The 17,424-nt window shown below is 36.5% G+C and overlaps 1 protein-coding gene across 1 annotated transcript in view; it reads right to left on the reverse strand.

Moving 5' to 3' along the window:
- SLCO3A1 (solute carrier organic anion transporter family member 3A1) overlaps window positions 1–17,424 on the reverse strand; it is a 212,853-nt gene that overhangs the window by 50,225 nt on the left and 145,204 nt on the right. The window contains exons 3-4 of the mRNA XM_072402691.1: window positions 14,885–14,983; window positions 5,673–5,933 (exon numbers count right to left, since the gene is read on the reverse strand). Of these exons, the coding sequence (XP_072258792.1) occupies window positions 5,673–5,933; window positions 14,885–14,983 (360 nt within the window). The remainder of the gene's footprint in view (window positions 1–5,672; window positions 5,934–14,884; window positions 14,984–17,424) is intronic.

Here is a 17,424-nt window from a genome sequence, read left to right on the forward strand (position 1 = left end):
TACAAATTCAGCTTGAGAACAAACCTACAGTCCCTCTTCCATATGTAACCAGGGGACTACCTGTATATGTATTTGTAATTCCAAACAGGAGTGGTAAGATCAAGGTAGAGAATAAATATATTATGAGAATGTAGTTTTTGACTTGGGGCGGTTGCTTAGTGATAATTAGAAAAAACTACAAGACAGACACATCTACTGCAGTTGATGACTGGAGATGATTGATAGAAATGACAATACACAAAAAAATTGTATAGTTCAAGGGATGTTTTTTGACAGCAGTTATAAATATAGTAAACTGTGTTTAAAGGATGTAGAAACTCCTAAAAGTGGGTTTTGCTTTTTTATATCGCCATGTATAGTTAGGAGTACAATGATAGACCCATGTGACAGAACTAAGCATAGTTATTATTACAAAGTTCTGTTTATTTATCATGATTTATTTTGTTTCATTTTTTGAATATGTTTGCCATAGCCTGACTTTAAATTACTTGATGACACCAATGGGCAACCAGGGCACAATTACTAAAGTATAAAAAAAAATCTGAGTAAACTATACACATTTCAAGGATTTTACCAAACTTTGTTGCAGATTCCTGCTTGTTACTGTAGGAATGCTGTTTGACCCTGCTCTTTTCAAACTGATTCCTGAAGGTGATTTATCATAATATTAATATGTTTTTAATGCTCTCATAAGGAAAGTGTCTGTATCATTTTGGAAGCATGTAACCCTTAGAGGAGGTTTAGACCTGCAGTGGGATCCAGCGATCCCAAGTGGCTTATGCTGCTTGCCACTCAGCACACGTTCATTTGCAGATTTGATATTGGGTAGCATGGAGCATTACTGAACTGCTCACTGCTGCCCCCATTCACTGCTGTCACCGGTTGTCTCCCATGTGGCAACAGTTTACTGGCATGAGAAAGCGGTAACTGCACCCCAACCTCTCTGCCAGTCAGAACATAGCCATTGGTGAGAGTTGCAATCCTAATTTTAAAATTCCAATTGCAGAAAGTGCCTAAACTTTGACTTGCATCTTGAAGCAGATGTCTGGGAAAACAGCAAACTGATCACACAAGAAGAAAATGACATCCTTTAATATTAAAGTTACAATCAAAATAAAAATGTTGAACCAACATGTTTCATATCATGAAATCTATTTCAGATAATAGTTCTTGCCATTGAAGTACAATGACTGGAAAAAAGACTTTTGTGGTAATTCATTTGTGCAATGATGTCAAGGGATGGATCATACAAAAGGTCTTTGTGAGAACCCAATTTTATTATTTGTGCAGTAATCTCATAGAGACATGGCTGCTGTTTGTTGTTTGGAAGGTGAGGCCTCTGTCTTGTCTGAAATATAACACATTGGAAAAAGCAAGGGGACGCCTATCATGTAAGGACGCTTTTCATGTGAACAGTTCTTAGACTGTAAGGTATGTACTGAAAAAGATTCTAAAGAACTTTTCTAAATGAACACTTTAGGTATTTTAGTACTTTGATGTTTGGTTTTATTTGCAGCCCAACCGAAGGCCAGGTGTATTTTTTATTGAAGCAAATGTATGCAATAATACAGGGAAATACATTAAATATTGACGTTTTATGGCTCTGCTCATAACCAAGCTGTAAGGAACAAATGTTTTTCTTGGTTTCTGTTTTTTTTTTTGTTATGGAAGCAGACAGAATCAGTCCTAATGTTTTTTTTTATTTCATAATGCACTTTTACTACGGTGTTGATCCTTAGAAAACAAAGCTCCTTACAGGAGCCAGTAGATTTGTATAAACCACATACTTGTATACATAATCAAATAAAAAGATTTTGTTTGCTCTCTCAATGGACATGATTTATGAAATCTCTCCAAGGCTGGAGAGGATACACTTTCCTTAGTGAATCTGGGTGACCCACAAAACCTGGAATGGGTTTCCTAAAAGTAATTTGCTGTTTGTTAGCAAATGTTTTTAATCCTGTTCCAGATCCATTCCAGATTTGATGGATCCCCCAGCTTCACTCTCCAGCCTTGGAGAGCCATTATAAATAAGGCCCAATGCTTTTAGAAAAAAAAACTTGGTTTATAGTCAGGTCACACCAATAGATGGTACTGTGTCCTAATGTAAAGTGGTTACCTAACTTTTGCCATTGGAGATGTAGTTTATTATTACACACTTTTAAGTTTGTTACACACTTTACAGATCCTTGCGTCATCTTCTGGTGTCCAACAATCCACAACAAAAGACCATTTAAAGTGGATCTAAACTATTTTTTTTTATTTTACATGAAAGGGTAGATAACCCTTTTATATCAAGTAATTTTTTTTTTAATTGCAATACAAAGACCACGACGAACAAGACTGAATAAGAACACAGGGCCTCCCAGGATACATATATCATGCATCCTGTGAGGTTCTTGGCTGCTCCATATGCGCAAGCCCAAATTCAGGCATACACAAAAGGGGTATTTCCCTACACTGAGGGGAAAGAGATGCTGATTTCACGCATGCGCAGTGAGATCGGCACTCTTTTTTTCTCCTTTACAGCACGCTATGTCACCCGATGTCACGCCTGCACAGTGTGAGATCAAGTGACATACCAAAGAAAAGAGAAGGCTGAAGATGGCCGTGCCCCGAGTTACAAAGGAGAATTCCAGGATGGTGCGGTACCTGACCAAGAACTCCTCCAGGGTGATCGGATCTTCAGAATTAAAGGTAAATGTGATTTTGAACATTTTCAGTTTAGTTTCACTTCAAGATAAAGTAACCCATCAAAACCAGTTCAAAAGTACAAAATATTAGCCAGTTAAAAGGTGGAAAAAGATATATACACTGAGTTCATGTGATTTTTATTTTTGTCCCCCTTTTAAGTAAATGTTTTAAAAATACCACACGATTGATGTATGTATTGCCTTTATTTATTTGATTTTTTGGTTTTTACTCAAATTTTCCGTTAAAATTAATTATCTAGTTTATTTTCTAAATGGTTGAGATATATATATATATATATATATATATATATATATATATATATATAAATTATGTTACTATTTTGAAAATGTTGTTATTGTCAGATATGTAATCTGATTCACTAACTAGTTGTAACTGGAACAAAATAAAAACAAAAAAGAAAGTATAAACTATTGAGATAAAAAATGCTTCCAGCAAATTTGAAAAACCTGTCTGAAGTGCAATAAGCTGTTATTAAACTGTTTTGACAGCGATTGTAAGTAGTGTAGCAAGAGAATGTCCTGGATTCAAACTTTTGAATAATGTTCAAAGAATAGGCTTAACACAACCACCGAAAAGCAGTGCTTGTTACTTGTAATAACTATTTATTAAACAGAAAATGTAGGAAATGCTTATTTTCAACAAAATATTAAATAAAAATAACAATTTACCTGTATAATTACTTGTGTAAAATAAAATCTCTATTTACCTACCCAGTCTATCATGATTTAACCTCTAAAGGAAGAGCCCCAAACAGAATATGGTAATTATCAAATTACACACTACTACATAGCAAAACCCACTCATTGGGCCTGATTTATTAAAGCTCCCATAGGCTGGAGAGGATACAATTTTATCAGTGAAGCTGGGTGATCCAGCAAACCTGGAATGGATCTGGTCCAGGATTGAAAACATTTGGCTACAAAAAGCAAATTACTTTTAAAAAACCCATTCAAAGTTTGTTGTATCACCCAGCTTCACTAATGAAAGTGTATCCTCTCCAGCCTTGGAAAGCTTAATAAATCCGGCTCATTGAAGCAATAATATGTGACAATCTGGATGGGCAGTAAACCTACCATGTAAATGTGGAACAGACCTCAAAGAAGCACAGTCTGTAACTACCAGTGGGCCCCTAACTACTCGGCTTCCTTTAGATACAGATTTGGAGCCGTAATCAGCATTCTAGGACGATGTCAATCACTTTACGCTATGAGGTCTATTCATAAAGCAGTGAATCTGACATTCAGATGACATTCTCTGATAGACAACCTTCCAGCTCCATTTATTTCAATGGCAGTGATTGATTCTTCACTAGGGAATTCTTGGTGAATGTCAGATTTACTGACATTCTTAACACGGTCCTATATATGAACATCCTCACTTCTGTACAGAAGACATTATATGAGCTGCAACAAACATCAAATAGACTTAATTAAGACTTCTAAATTTTCTAAAAGCTAAGCTGCTATTTCAGTTCCCCTGCCCCTACATTGTGGGTGTATTGTTGCTTGCTACAAGCAATGGAAGATTGTTATATCTTAAACTGCTTCTTACGCTCTCAGACAATGTATCTCAACCAGGGTTCCTCCAGAGGGTGCTAGGAGTTCTGTGAGCATCTCGATTTATCTGACCCCAATGACCTTTTTGGCTGTCTGTAAGGGTGTTGTTCTTTATAGTGGTCATCAATGTAAGAGGCTTTCTTCTTAAAGACCCCCCACACTAATAGTTATAGTTAATATCGCAAGGGTTCCCCAAAACCCAAAACATTATTCATGTTGCAAAACACTGAAGAAGAATGAAGGGAATGGCTATGATCACAAAGACATTGGTCTGCTGCTGCATATCTTTCTGTAAAATGAACATCCAGGAAAAACTAATTTTTTAAAAGCTTTGCACATAATATGAATGGCACAAACCTTCTGTAGAATTTATATTGCTGTCTAAATCCCTATGGAAGAAGTTCTCCGCTTTTTTTGTATAGATGATCATTGCCATCCAAACAGAAAATTAGAGAAATTTGATATGTTTGGGCTTTCCTTAGAAGATATGAGGAAAGATCTTCCAATGGGGATACTTCTTAGAGCAACTGCTTACCAGAGGAGAATACCCTCACTTAGGGGTATTCCACTAACTTTCTTTTGTGTCTTTGGGACAGTAAGGGAAGGAAATAACCTGATGGGATTTACCTACTATCTACTTTATTTAAAACTACAATAAAGTGTTGGCTATATGTGTGTAAGCCTCTGTTTGTAACCTTAATAAACGGCAGTATGAAGATATAAAATCCAGAATAGATTAAAAGATAGATAGATAGATAGATAGATAGATAGATAGATAGATAGATAGATAGATATAGACCATTAGATATGCTGTGTTGTTACAGAGATTTTTTTAGGTTCTTTACATAACAAACATGCAGTACTTAGATTGTTTCTTCTGCAATGGGAAAGCAGCAGGTCCTGTGGACTGAAATGAACCTATTCAGACATGATAGATGTTGGTTTTTTGCTGCTGCTTTGTGATGTAGTTTGATTTCTCCAGGGCATGGCTTTAATCTTTCAAGAATATGTCCTGATTTCAACAGAAATCTTTTGGTTTAGGAACACAATTTTTCTGTCCCTGACCCCAGGTCAACTCTCATTCCCTTGGGTTACACAAACTTCATCCTGGCTACCTTTATGCACATATCAGAAAAGTCTTCATGAGCTTTAACAAGAACTCCTATGGAGTCTTCTCGGGTTAATTACAAAGTGCAAATGCCATGCAAGGTCACTTGAGTAAATTAAATTGTATATTTCTTCCAACAAATTCCAATATATATATATATATATATATATATATATATATATATATATGTGTGTGTGTATATATACATTAAACATACTAGTCTATTGATCATCAAACATTATTATAAAAAATAAAATGTTTCCTATTAGGAAGAAAACATTATACTTACATACCTCTCAGCTGTTGGAAGCAGGAAGTTTCCTCTCCTGACTCAGAATGTGGTAGCACTCCATTACTGGGTTTTGGTCTCTCATATTCCCTATCAGGTAGCATGGTTTGCTCGCTCTCTTCAGCGTGATCCATACGGGTAGACAGAGACTGCGGGAATCCGAACATCAGCAGGGATGAGAAGAAGAGTAAGGCACCGCAAAGCAGAAAGCCCGCCCACCAAGCGCCAATCCAACGCGGGTCTTCTGGAGTGATTTCTAGCTTGCCTGGTACATAAAAAAAAATGAGAAGCATTTAAAGATAATAAATAAAGGTATTTGTTATAATTGTCAAAAACTATACTACAAAGTAAAAAGTATTTTGTATATTTGATATTAGATATGAAATGTATCTCCAGCTTTTACCCATCTATATATAGCAGTAAAACTGCTCAAAAACACTTAAAACACTGAACATAGCCTTATGAAACTAATATTGCTCCTATATTTTATAATAATAATTATCTGCGCCCATAATTAAAGGACGCCCCAATACTTCATTAAAATAATAAGTTCCCATATGTCAAAATAATAATATTCTGCCCCATGTGTCTTTTTTATATCAATAATGTGTCCCCATACCTGTTTTAGATTATTCTGCTACATTCTTTCTTTAAATATGCATTTACAAAACTGTTTTATATTACATCAAAACTAAATTACAGTGAATGGTTTGTCTTTGTCCTAATTTGTTTTTATTTATTGTGTTTCAATAATAATATGAATACAGAATTTATGGTAGGTATGGCATAGTATGGGGTATAAAATCAGTTAGGCCTACGTATAACAGTAACTCTCGAGCAACCAGAAACCACATTTATCTGGAATCTACCAATCTCTTGGGTGCCGGGTTAGGGTGAGTTTATTGTAGTTAGGTTTAAAAAAAAAATAGAACCCAAACCCCACAAGAACAGTTTATCTAGAGAAAGACCAGACAAATATTCTTTGCAGAAGCCCCAACTACCCATTATTATGAAATTGTGATTTTTAATGATTTTCAAAGCTATTTTTTTTTTTTTTTCAAAAATATCTTTGTTTTATCTATCCTATTTGCTCACAAGTATGTTTCCTATGAACAGTTTTCCATTACAACTACATCATTTTTCACTTTCCAAAATACCTATAAAAGCATGTTTATCTGGTGTTTCAAAAAAGACTTTAAAGCTTTAATGCTAAAGAACTCCTATGCTGCAATGTTATAAAGTTCATATTCTATTTAAGCCTACAAGTTCCTATTCTAAATCTTTTAAACTAAAAGATGTGCACTGGAAGAAGGGCAGAGCAGAGTCCTGAGACTTGGCCCAAGTTCACTTATTTTCATATAAACTTTTAGGATGAATTGCTCTACAGGTGTCAGTAATGGATTACTTTAAAGATAATTTAATACTTGCTAAGAAAATGTTAATACTTTTATATTCACAGCCTGTTCATTTTCAGAAAAAAAATATTCTTCTTGTTACTGTTCTTTTTCTTCCTCACTACTGTCACTCACCTATCTAAAGTATATTCAGCTCTGGGCTTTCATTATAGATTTTTTTTTTCTTTTTTCCACCAGTTTTCTAGATGAAGACTAGACTGGACTAGAATTTATCAAAACTGCCCAATTCCATGTAAATCTCCTCAAAATAAATAGGGGTTGATAGGTAAAACTTTATCAATGGTGGTCATACATTTTAAAAAAAAATGAGTGGTCAAAAAAGGGAGGACAATGGGCCTGGTTTATTAAAGGTTTTCCAAGGCTGGAGAAGATACATTTCATCAATGAAGCTGGAAAAGATTTCTTAAAAGTTATTTGCTATTTGCCAACAAATGTTTTGAATCCTGGACCAGATCCATTCCAAATTTGCTGGATCACCCAGCTTCACTGACTAAAATGAATCCCCTTCAGCCTTGGAGAGATTTAATAAATCAGGCCCCATGAGTGCACAACACCCCTCCTTTAAAACCCCACCAGTACCATACCAGGCCATATACCCTCTTGGAACACTTAGGGTTCCAATATTGATAGAATAGGTTTTTTCCTTACATAAGTTCCCACATGGGTGGAAGAGGGATTTTTTGGGGGAGGTTTTGGTGCAGACGGTTTAATAAAAAGGTGAGCAAATGTCCACCCTCTTCCAGGTAATTTATTCACATTATTACCCCTTATCCATTCTCACAAAGCAAGAAATGTGAATACCTAGCATACTTTTAAATAATAACATAATTACTAATATATAAAATATATTACAAATATATACTATATAACAATTCCCTATATATAGATATACAAATTGAAATGAAAACACAAATGTGACATTAGCAACTTTAAAAATCAAGTTAACGTAAGTCTCCAGAAACAAATATAGCATCAATCACACTGTTCAACCATGTAAAACTATGATCAGTCGTAAGGATACCAATTACCTGTTGCTAAATCTCAGATCTCCTTTTCTGCAAAAAAAGCCCAGCATTACTTGATTGACCCCATTGACCAAATTACAATGACAATTGGGATTACTAAACTGGTTAATGGAACAAATAGAAAAAGGAAAGTGTAGTGGATGTTTTTATTGAAAAAAAAATGTCACATTCCAGACTTAAAAGACACTTCAGAAGAATTTCCACATTGGTATAAAAAATAACTCTATCATTCAGCAGAAAGGGCCACTCAGTCCTACTCTTAATGTGCAGATAAAACTGCTCTTTACCAAAATAGATGTAAACTGCAGAAGAGTCTTCTCTAGCACTACTTCTAAATGACTTCTTCAAAACTTACGTAATGATTGCAGTCTGTTAAAGAAATACTACAAATGTGAGAATCCTGGCCCCTGAGGACACCTCACCTTTTCTTTATATATTTGTGGTGCTCTGTGCTACAAAACTGGGCCATTTCTCTCCATATGGGTGTACTAACAACCCATTAAAAATGGGACTGTTGGGTTGTTGTGTTAGCATTGTAATAATGTGAACACAACCTCAATGCTACAATCTGTATTCTGTGAGTGAAAGAGAACCACGTCTGCATATTGAGAGTTCAACTAAATTTTATAAAAAAAAATACCACCATGATGAAAAACTGTAATAGATATTCAGGACAGAGATTTGTGGATAGCAGAGGGACTGAAAGACAGATAGCTGTCCAGATATAAATATATGTCTCTAATCTGGATCTCTCTCACAATTGTTTCACCCTTTCAAGCTAGCATTTCCTATTTGTACGTTCCTAAGCATTGTGCAACAAATCATGAGAATAGGTTACTATAAATTACTAAGCCAGTGGACATAATGTTTGATGTCACAGGCTCCTACCACCACATTTCACCCATGGTTATATTGGGGCATACAACAAATTTAATCCATAGTAAAAAAAACTTAGTAAAAAAAACATAGTAAAAAAAAACTTGTAAGTGGACACAAGAAGGGTGATTAGTAACCTGACTATGCAGAAAATGAATACATTGCTATGATCTGGGTGAAAAATGTGTTAGTGCCTGTGACCCCAGATGCCATACCCACTGTTGTGTTGGGGTGAGCAGTTTTATGTTCCTCCTACTTGAAAAAAAAGTTATCTCTTTTCTCGCAGTTTTAGGGCTCTTTATGACATGTGGTCTACAACAACATGAATAGTGGATACTGGATTCCTCTTTTCATGCACAAGTTTTAGAGTCTTCCCCAATGTTTGACAACATTTTTACAACAATCACAGGATTATTGGCCAGTCTTCTAGCAACAACTGCAGCTGACTTTGGTTGGAACTTTTCCCATTTGTGTCAATAAAAGTGGCTAGCCACTCAAGGACACCCAAAAGCTGTCCGTCGCGTCCAGAAACTGCTCTGCAAACCACCACAGTCTAAGTGTGAATGTAAATGCATTCAAATTAAAAACAAAATATAAAATATTATCGGCAGCACACTTGCAGTGTATGCCCTTCTGGTCATCTCTACATGCTTTTAGTGTCAGAGGGGAAACTGAGGAACTCTGGATTGCCCCGACCCACACTAATGGTATGTTGTGGAGTTCCTCTCTTCCCTTATTGTCCTATAATCTGTTGGCACCTATGATTTTTACTAGACAGATCTGGAGATTATTTTATGTTAAATTTATTCTTACTTCTAAACCATCGGTGATGACCTCGATCATTCTGACACCCCTGATCCCGGACAGTCTCACTCGGGGGATGTCGGGACCCCGGGAAGAGAGCAATATTTCACTAAAGAAAAATATTACACCCAGTGGATTGCAGATTATTATCTTTTTCAAAACTCAGGGAAAGTATGAGTTGCCTCATACCTCATTTTACGCGTATCTGCAATACATCCTCCTCCACGTTTCCTGACCCTACCCCATTTGAGAGATTGTGTAGTGCTGGCCTGCACCCCATGGGCATGATCTCCTCGATCTCTAAACTGGTAAATAGGGTCAATCATAGGCCCATAGATACATTTTCATATATGTTGACATAGGAAAGGATATTAGAGTGAATTGGATCTTGAGATTTGGGAAGAAATTTGGGAAGAAGCTCACAAAAGTTCTATATTCAAAATATATAAAGAGAATCGGTACAAAATTATATTTTGCTGGTATCATACCCCGGCGGTTCTCCACCGGCTCCTTCCGGGGACTGATCCCACCTGTTGGTGCTGTGGCACGCATGGGGGAACATTGGAACATATTTTTTGGCAATGTCCCTCTATCCAACTGTACTGGCTGCAGGTGAATCAACTCCTTCAGGATGTTTCCCATCAACATATACAACTAGACATGGTTACACACTTACTTGGTCTTCGGATATCTGGGGCTCCTAAGGGCCTAACCAAATTGCTTGCACATATTTTGGTAGCAGCGCGCATGCTTATTTCCTCTAGGAGGAAGTCTACCTCCCCTCCCTCCATGGACGACCTTTGTAAACAGATTCAAGATGTCTGTCACATGGAATACCTTATGGCCTTACTAAAGAATTCTCGTATGCTAGCTTGAGATTCTGACCTTCACAGTGGATCTCCTTTCGCCTCTCTCCTTTTTGTTTCCCTCCCCTTCCCTTTTTGTTTATTCTCGATAAGAATTTGACAGTCTGGATAAGTCTGCTTGTGTACTAGTTATATGGAAAAGTATTTAAATATTTGTATCACTGTCTTGATATATTTTTTGATATATTTTATATTGTCTTGGTTTGTGTTTTTTTTTTTTATTGTTTTTATTTTAAATAATTTATATAAATTACACATTCAAAAAAACAAAACAAGACCTTCATAGACGGAGGCAGAAAACTTTTACCTGATTTGGGAGGTGCAATATTCTAAAGAAGAATATAATGCCTCGGTTGCTGTACCTTCTCCCCTCCAGGTGAGAGTTCCTCTACACACACTCACTACCTTCAAGGCCGAATTTATTAGGTTTATCTAGTTCCCGGACACCCCTAGATTAAGCTCAAAGATACTCAGATTACCTAAAGTGCATGAAGGAATGGCGTTCCCCGAACCAGTACTTTATCATAGAGCCGTGCAAGTAGCCAGGGTACTGGACTGGTGTACAAATCGAGAAAGCTTTCGGTTATGCTGGAAAATGAGATTTCAGATGTTCCTCTGGAGACAGTGGCCTGGGCTCCAGAACTGGCCAAGGCTAAATTGTCCAAACACCCATTGATAGGCCCTACATTGGCAGCAATTACCAAATGTCTCCACTCTCACGGAGTCCAGTCTTTTTCATCTCCGATATCCCCGATCTTAGGTCACCCTGATTTCCCTACTGGGAACACCTAAGAAACGATGACTGGATCCCCCTTGTCGAATTGCAAACTGAATATGATCTGCCATAATTAAACATAGGGCGTACTATCCAATTGAGGTATTTTACCAGATCCCTTCCTTCTCCCTCTCAATTTATTCGTCTGCTTCTTCCTTTGGAGATTCAATGTGTTTCTCAATCTGGCCTGTGGGGCACCTTGTCCTGTGCTTATCACATCCTTATGTCCATGTTGTCCGATGAAACACCACCTTTTGTGATGAAATGGGAGGAGTGACACTGTCACAGCTCAGCAGAGGGAGATGATGTTACACTTTGACCACAAAGCCTCAGTCTGTAACAAATACCAAGAAATTAATTATAAAGTGGTTACCAGATGGTACAGGACACCTGTTCAGTTGGCGAAAATGTACACTCAGGTTGACCCCACCTGTTGGAGGTGTAAGAGGGAACTCTACTACATTTATTTTGGGAATGCCAGAAATTGGCGAGTTTTTGGGAAGCTGTAGCAAAACTTACCCAAGACCTCACTTCCATTGACATATGTGGTAAAGTCACACTCAGGGTTACTTTAAACTTAAAAAAAAAAACACTTACCTTGCTCCGTCGGTGTCCCCCGGCATCCTGCTGGTCCCTGCAGGTGCTGAGGACAAGTCCTCATTGTCCGATTTTCAGCCACAAACTGCAGAGACGACCTCTGGGGTTTCTCAGTGATGTTGGTGCAGGCGGGAGGATTGGCGGGAAATTTAAATAATGTTGAATTGGATTCAATACAAAATAGCTGTATTGAGTCCAATACAAAGAAATCTTCAAAAAATATAGATATAATTATATTATATATATTTTATACATGCTCCTGCACAGTTATATTACAAGTTTCGCTAATTTTTATTTTCTTAACAGATTTTTGTGTTTTTTTATTTAAAGTTTAATATTAAATGTAATAAATATTGGACATATTTCGATGAATTATGACTAAGAATTATAGGCTACAATATAAAATGAATTTCCATGCAAAAAAATGTAATGCTTTTTGCATGGTAATTATGGAGAGAATTAGAACACTAGGGGGTTAATAGTCTTCTTAAGGACATTTAAATAAGTCATTATATAGTTTGTTTGTAAATTTGAAGTTGTAATTGTTCATGCCTTAAAAGTCCCATTTAATCCTCTGTCTTGTTTTTTTGTGAAGAACAGAGTGCAAATGTATACACAAGCAATTCTGAGGTCTGAGCCCTAAGTTTTTATTTTTCATCTGATCTGAGCAACTTTTGTGGAGTTGGCTGTTTCAATAACACTGCAGATTAATCATTTGAAGGTTGGTATAAGTGTACAAGGACTTTGTGTGATTTGGGGTCAGTTTATCCGGTAGGGTCATTTTCCCTCTCGTGGTTGTCTAACTTTTCAGTAAAAACACAATATTTTTATTTAGTGTACAATAACAATATTATAATATAACTATAATATTATTATTATATGACAATAACATTATAAATTTTTACTGATATACTTGCTAGTAATTACCTGCTAAGGTACACCAGTATTATTTTGTTTTATGTTGTTTTTTGGGGATATAGCATCTTTTTGATATCTTGTATTTGTTTTGGGGAAAACCTTCATGGTGTTTATTAGTTGCAATACCAATTGGAGATTTCTATATTTGATAAAATTCCTACGGTTGTGGAAATAGACCTGTTTAGAGCTGATTTCCCTTAATTCTTTCTAGCCAAGTATGCTACAAGCACTTATTATTCCAATAGTCAGTAAGGTGGATGTCTGACATGGGAGACCTTTGCGATTTGATATTTTCCCATGGGATGCCAATGATAATACAGTACCAATACAATTATGTAAGCCAAAAATATGTATGAGTTATATGCGGTGTACAGGTGAAGGTGTACATGTGTTCATTTTAAAGCTATATAGTTTATGAATATGATTTAAAGTCAATATTAATATTCTTTTGTTTACAGTTATGTTTGTATTTTTTCCATACAACAGTACCATTACCAAAAAAACATACAACTGTCCCAACAAAAGTACCGTCATCTGCTGAAGCAGACGATGTTCTGCGAAACGCATAATGGTAAACGGCCAAGCTAATTATTAATACAGTGGTAGTGTTTGTGTCCAAAATCTTGTCTTGGTTTGATATAGAACCCTGCAGTTTGCAAATTGTATTCTGACATTTAATATAGTAATATATAATGAAAGGATATATCAAGCATATCAAACATTTAAACAACTGTATACTTGTGTCTTTTAAAACTATAGTGTGATTTTGATCAATGGCAATGTTTTATGGGTAATATTTACAATAAAATAAAATCTTTTAACATATGATGTTTGCATCCATCTAAAACCCCTATACATAGTGCCTATTAGTAATAATACTTGTAATATTAGTAATAATAGTATTTGTTAGGGGGATCTTTGTCAAATCATTTAGTGTGTGCCATCCTGGGGCATTCTTTTTGTGGGTAATGTAAACAGTTACTTTGTATGAATTTGCAGATGAGCCCAGTCTATCTTGGTCTACTCTTGGACCAAGGAATTGGTACATCCATAAAAAAATGAATCTGAAACTGAAAATGTATCTTTTGGTAAAAATGTCATGAACAATACCCTGTTTCCCCGATTATAAGGTACTGTCTTATATTTTTTGAAATGCCAAAATATGCCCTAGGTCTTATTTTCAGGGGATGTCTTATTTTTCCATGAAGAAGACTACAGTACACATTTATTGTTGAAAGTCACTCATGATCACTCATGTTCCATTGATTGTCCCCTTCTGATCACTCTATGCCATTGATTGTCCCCTTCTGATCACTCTATGCAATGATTGTCCCCTTCTGATCACTCTATGCCATTGACTGTCCCCTTCTGATCACTCTATGCCATTGACTGTCCCCTTCTGATCACTCTTTGCAATGATTGTCCCCTTCTGATCACTCTATGCCATTGATTGTCCCCTTCTGTTCACTTACCGGTAATTAAGTGTAGGGATCTCCGTTAGGGCAGGGATCTCCGTTAGGGCAGGGATCAGCAGCTTGCTTCCTGGTGCAGAATGCCGGCTTGTTACTTTCAGTTTGACTCTGCACTGCAGCCAGGAGCAGACACGTGCTGCAGCCAGCATCAAGGAGACACACACAGGATCAAATATCGGGGGATGTCTTATTCACGGGTGAGTGTCTTATTTTAATTATTTTTTCAAAAATCCGGGGTGGCTTATTTAATGGGGATGTCTTAAAATCGGGGAAACACGGTATGTAACTCTGTAGGTAATATGGCTACAATAACTTTAATGATGGAAGATACTTTTTAAGCAGACAAGGTGGTCAGAGAATTATAGTTAAGCCAACCAAAGCTTATGGATGCTTCTAAAGTTTGGCCCAAACATTTAGGCATCGAGGACCTGCTGATCACAAAAGAGTTAACATATAAAAAACACTTACTAGTGTCTGCCAGCAAAGCATCAACGTAAATCTTAGTACAGAAGGATCCCAAGATAAACCCACAGGCAGGTCCAAATACCAACATCGTGAACAGGATACCTGCAAAAACAAACAGAATATTGTTGTGTTAGGTAATTAAAATAAACTGGAGGCATTGCTTTTCACAAAGAACAAGACCGCTGTGGGCGCACGCTGTGTTCGTTTTCAACAGCTTACAGTAGTTTTGCATGTAAGAAAATGACGCAGGTGTCAGGAACAGGCTCAAGTAATTTCAAAGCTTTCTGCTAAATTGTAGCACATTTGCTGCACATTTATAACAAAAAAAAAAAACTAAATTACTGTGTAATTCTTGGTGCATTTACAAAAGGACTGCTGTTCATTAGGCTCAGAGTTATCTGACCTGTTTATGTGCCAATGCACTTCATTTCATTTAGTAAGCATAGAATCTGCATGTGATTAGAGTTATACTATAGCTGTTAAATGCAATCTTTATTTATGGAGACGGAGGAGCGCTGCCTACCTTAGCATTATTTATAATTACATAATGATCTTGATTGAAAGGGAAGACCTGAAAATGTTTGTGGAAAGAAATATTTATAACACATTCAGCCAAGCTTAGCATAGATGGCTAAGCCATTCAGAATGTATGAACGTTTTGGTACTTAAGATACTTTTTTTTTTAGCAAATACCTTTGCTTGCCTTTTTAAAAAGTGACATTTGTCTTGCATGTCTGTAATGTATGCCAAAAGCTAATACTTTATAAAGTGATGAATTTTTTAAACAATTACCATTTTTCTACATACATAAAATAATACTAAACAACATTTAATACTCTGTACAAAGCCCAGATTACAACTGCCTATAGATTGTACTTGCATTCTAAGGATACCTGGATTGCCATCTACTGGTTGTAATACAAGTTAACCATAAGCACAGGTGTGAAGAATGTTTCCGCAGGAATGGGCCTTAAAATGTGATCTGATCTTTACTTAAAGCAGAACCAAGCCTAGGAATAAATACATTGGAAACAGGCTGGTTCTTTATTGCAGAAGAGACAGATACATTTATCTACCTGTTCACAATCCTTTCCATTACCTACACTGAGCTGTCCATTCTGGCTACCTGTAATGAATAAACTCCCGTGTGCATGTGCAGGAGTTACAATATTCCAGCCTGGTCAATCAAAATGGGAGAAGATCCCTGAGCAAGGACTGGGTGAATAAGTCAGCATCAACAAAGGAGTGGGAGAAGATGAGGCAGCTACATTTATATTATTACAAAAAGAGACATAGCCTGCACATTCTGCAATAAATCTGATTGCATGCTTGTTATTTTTAGGTTAAGTTCAGGTTTAAAGTTACCTTTAAAGCTCATACAGATAACAATGTGTTTGTCACTGGAAACAATCATGATTATGTAATAGGTTTCTGTTCCTCTCTATAATGACTAAAGCTTACAATCATGAATTAAAAAAAAAAAAAAGAAAAATGAATTTTTGGATATGGTAATCCAGGCTGAGGCATGAGATTTCAGGACTAATAGTATTTTCACTTATCACCCCAAATCTCCTTATTTAAAATTGGGACAGGAGGGTTCCCTTTCCCCATATGTTATCTGCTGTTACCAGCAACTGGAACTATGATTTCACCAACAATCTCACAGTTCTGCTTATCCTGTCATGAAGAAAAGGAAAGTCCGACTGGCCAAAGTTGTCAGGACTCCTCACATTTATTTTAAGTCTTGTTCACATGACTTTTTGAGGGTTGGATTGGCCACAGGAGAGCCAGAAAAAAAACCTTTACTGGGCCCCATATGGATAGCATGGTGGATCAATGTCTAGCCTGTGCAACACTTGGGAACCAGGTTTGAATTTTAGACAGGACCCTGTTTTAATAAAGTATTTTGGGAATTTGTGTGAGTTTCCACTGGGTATTCCAGCTTCCTACCACATTCCAAAAACATGCACTTAGATTATTAGATTTCACCCTAAAATTGGCTATAGACTGTGTTATTGACATATGACTATGGTAGGGACATTAGAATATGAGCTCCTGAGGGACAGTTAGTGACATGACTGTGGATGTAAAGCCCTGCATTGTATATCGTTGCATATGTTGACGATATATAAATACAAGTTAATAAAAATGATATCTCCCCCAAATTATGTTTAGTGCATTCTGATTGGTCCCTGTCCCCTACTGCTACTGTGCCAGAAAAGCTTTAAATTGGGGTGGGCCCCAGGTCTCCAGTCTGACCTTGAACTTTATATTATATAAAGGCAGGAGTTTGTTAAGCATTTAGGTGTACTCAAACACTTCTGTTTAAGCCATAAATGATTGATGCAAAAATTCAGTTCCCAAGTTTGCCTTTATTCCCTGGCAAGTAACCCACCATCCCCCACAACAGATGTATATTTACCAAGATTCAAATAGCCACTGGTTACCCTTTTGCTCAATTCAACTCAAATCAAATGCATTTTATGTAGCTCCAACAAGGGTAACTTAACCTAGTATCTAAAGAGGGGGTGGTAGGGATACCG

This window comes from Pyxicephalus adspersus, chromosome 2 (genome assembly GCF_032062135.1).
Source record: "Pyxicephalus adspersus chromosome 2, UCB_Pads_2.0, whole genome shotgun sequence".
Lineage (NCBI taxonomy): Eukaryota > Metazoa > Chordata > Amphibia > Anura > Pyxicephalidae > Pyxicephalus > Pyxicephalus adspersus.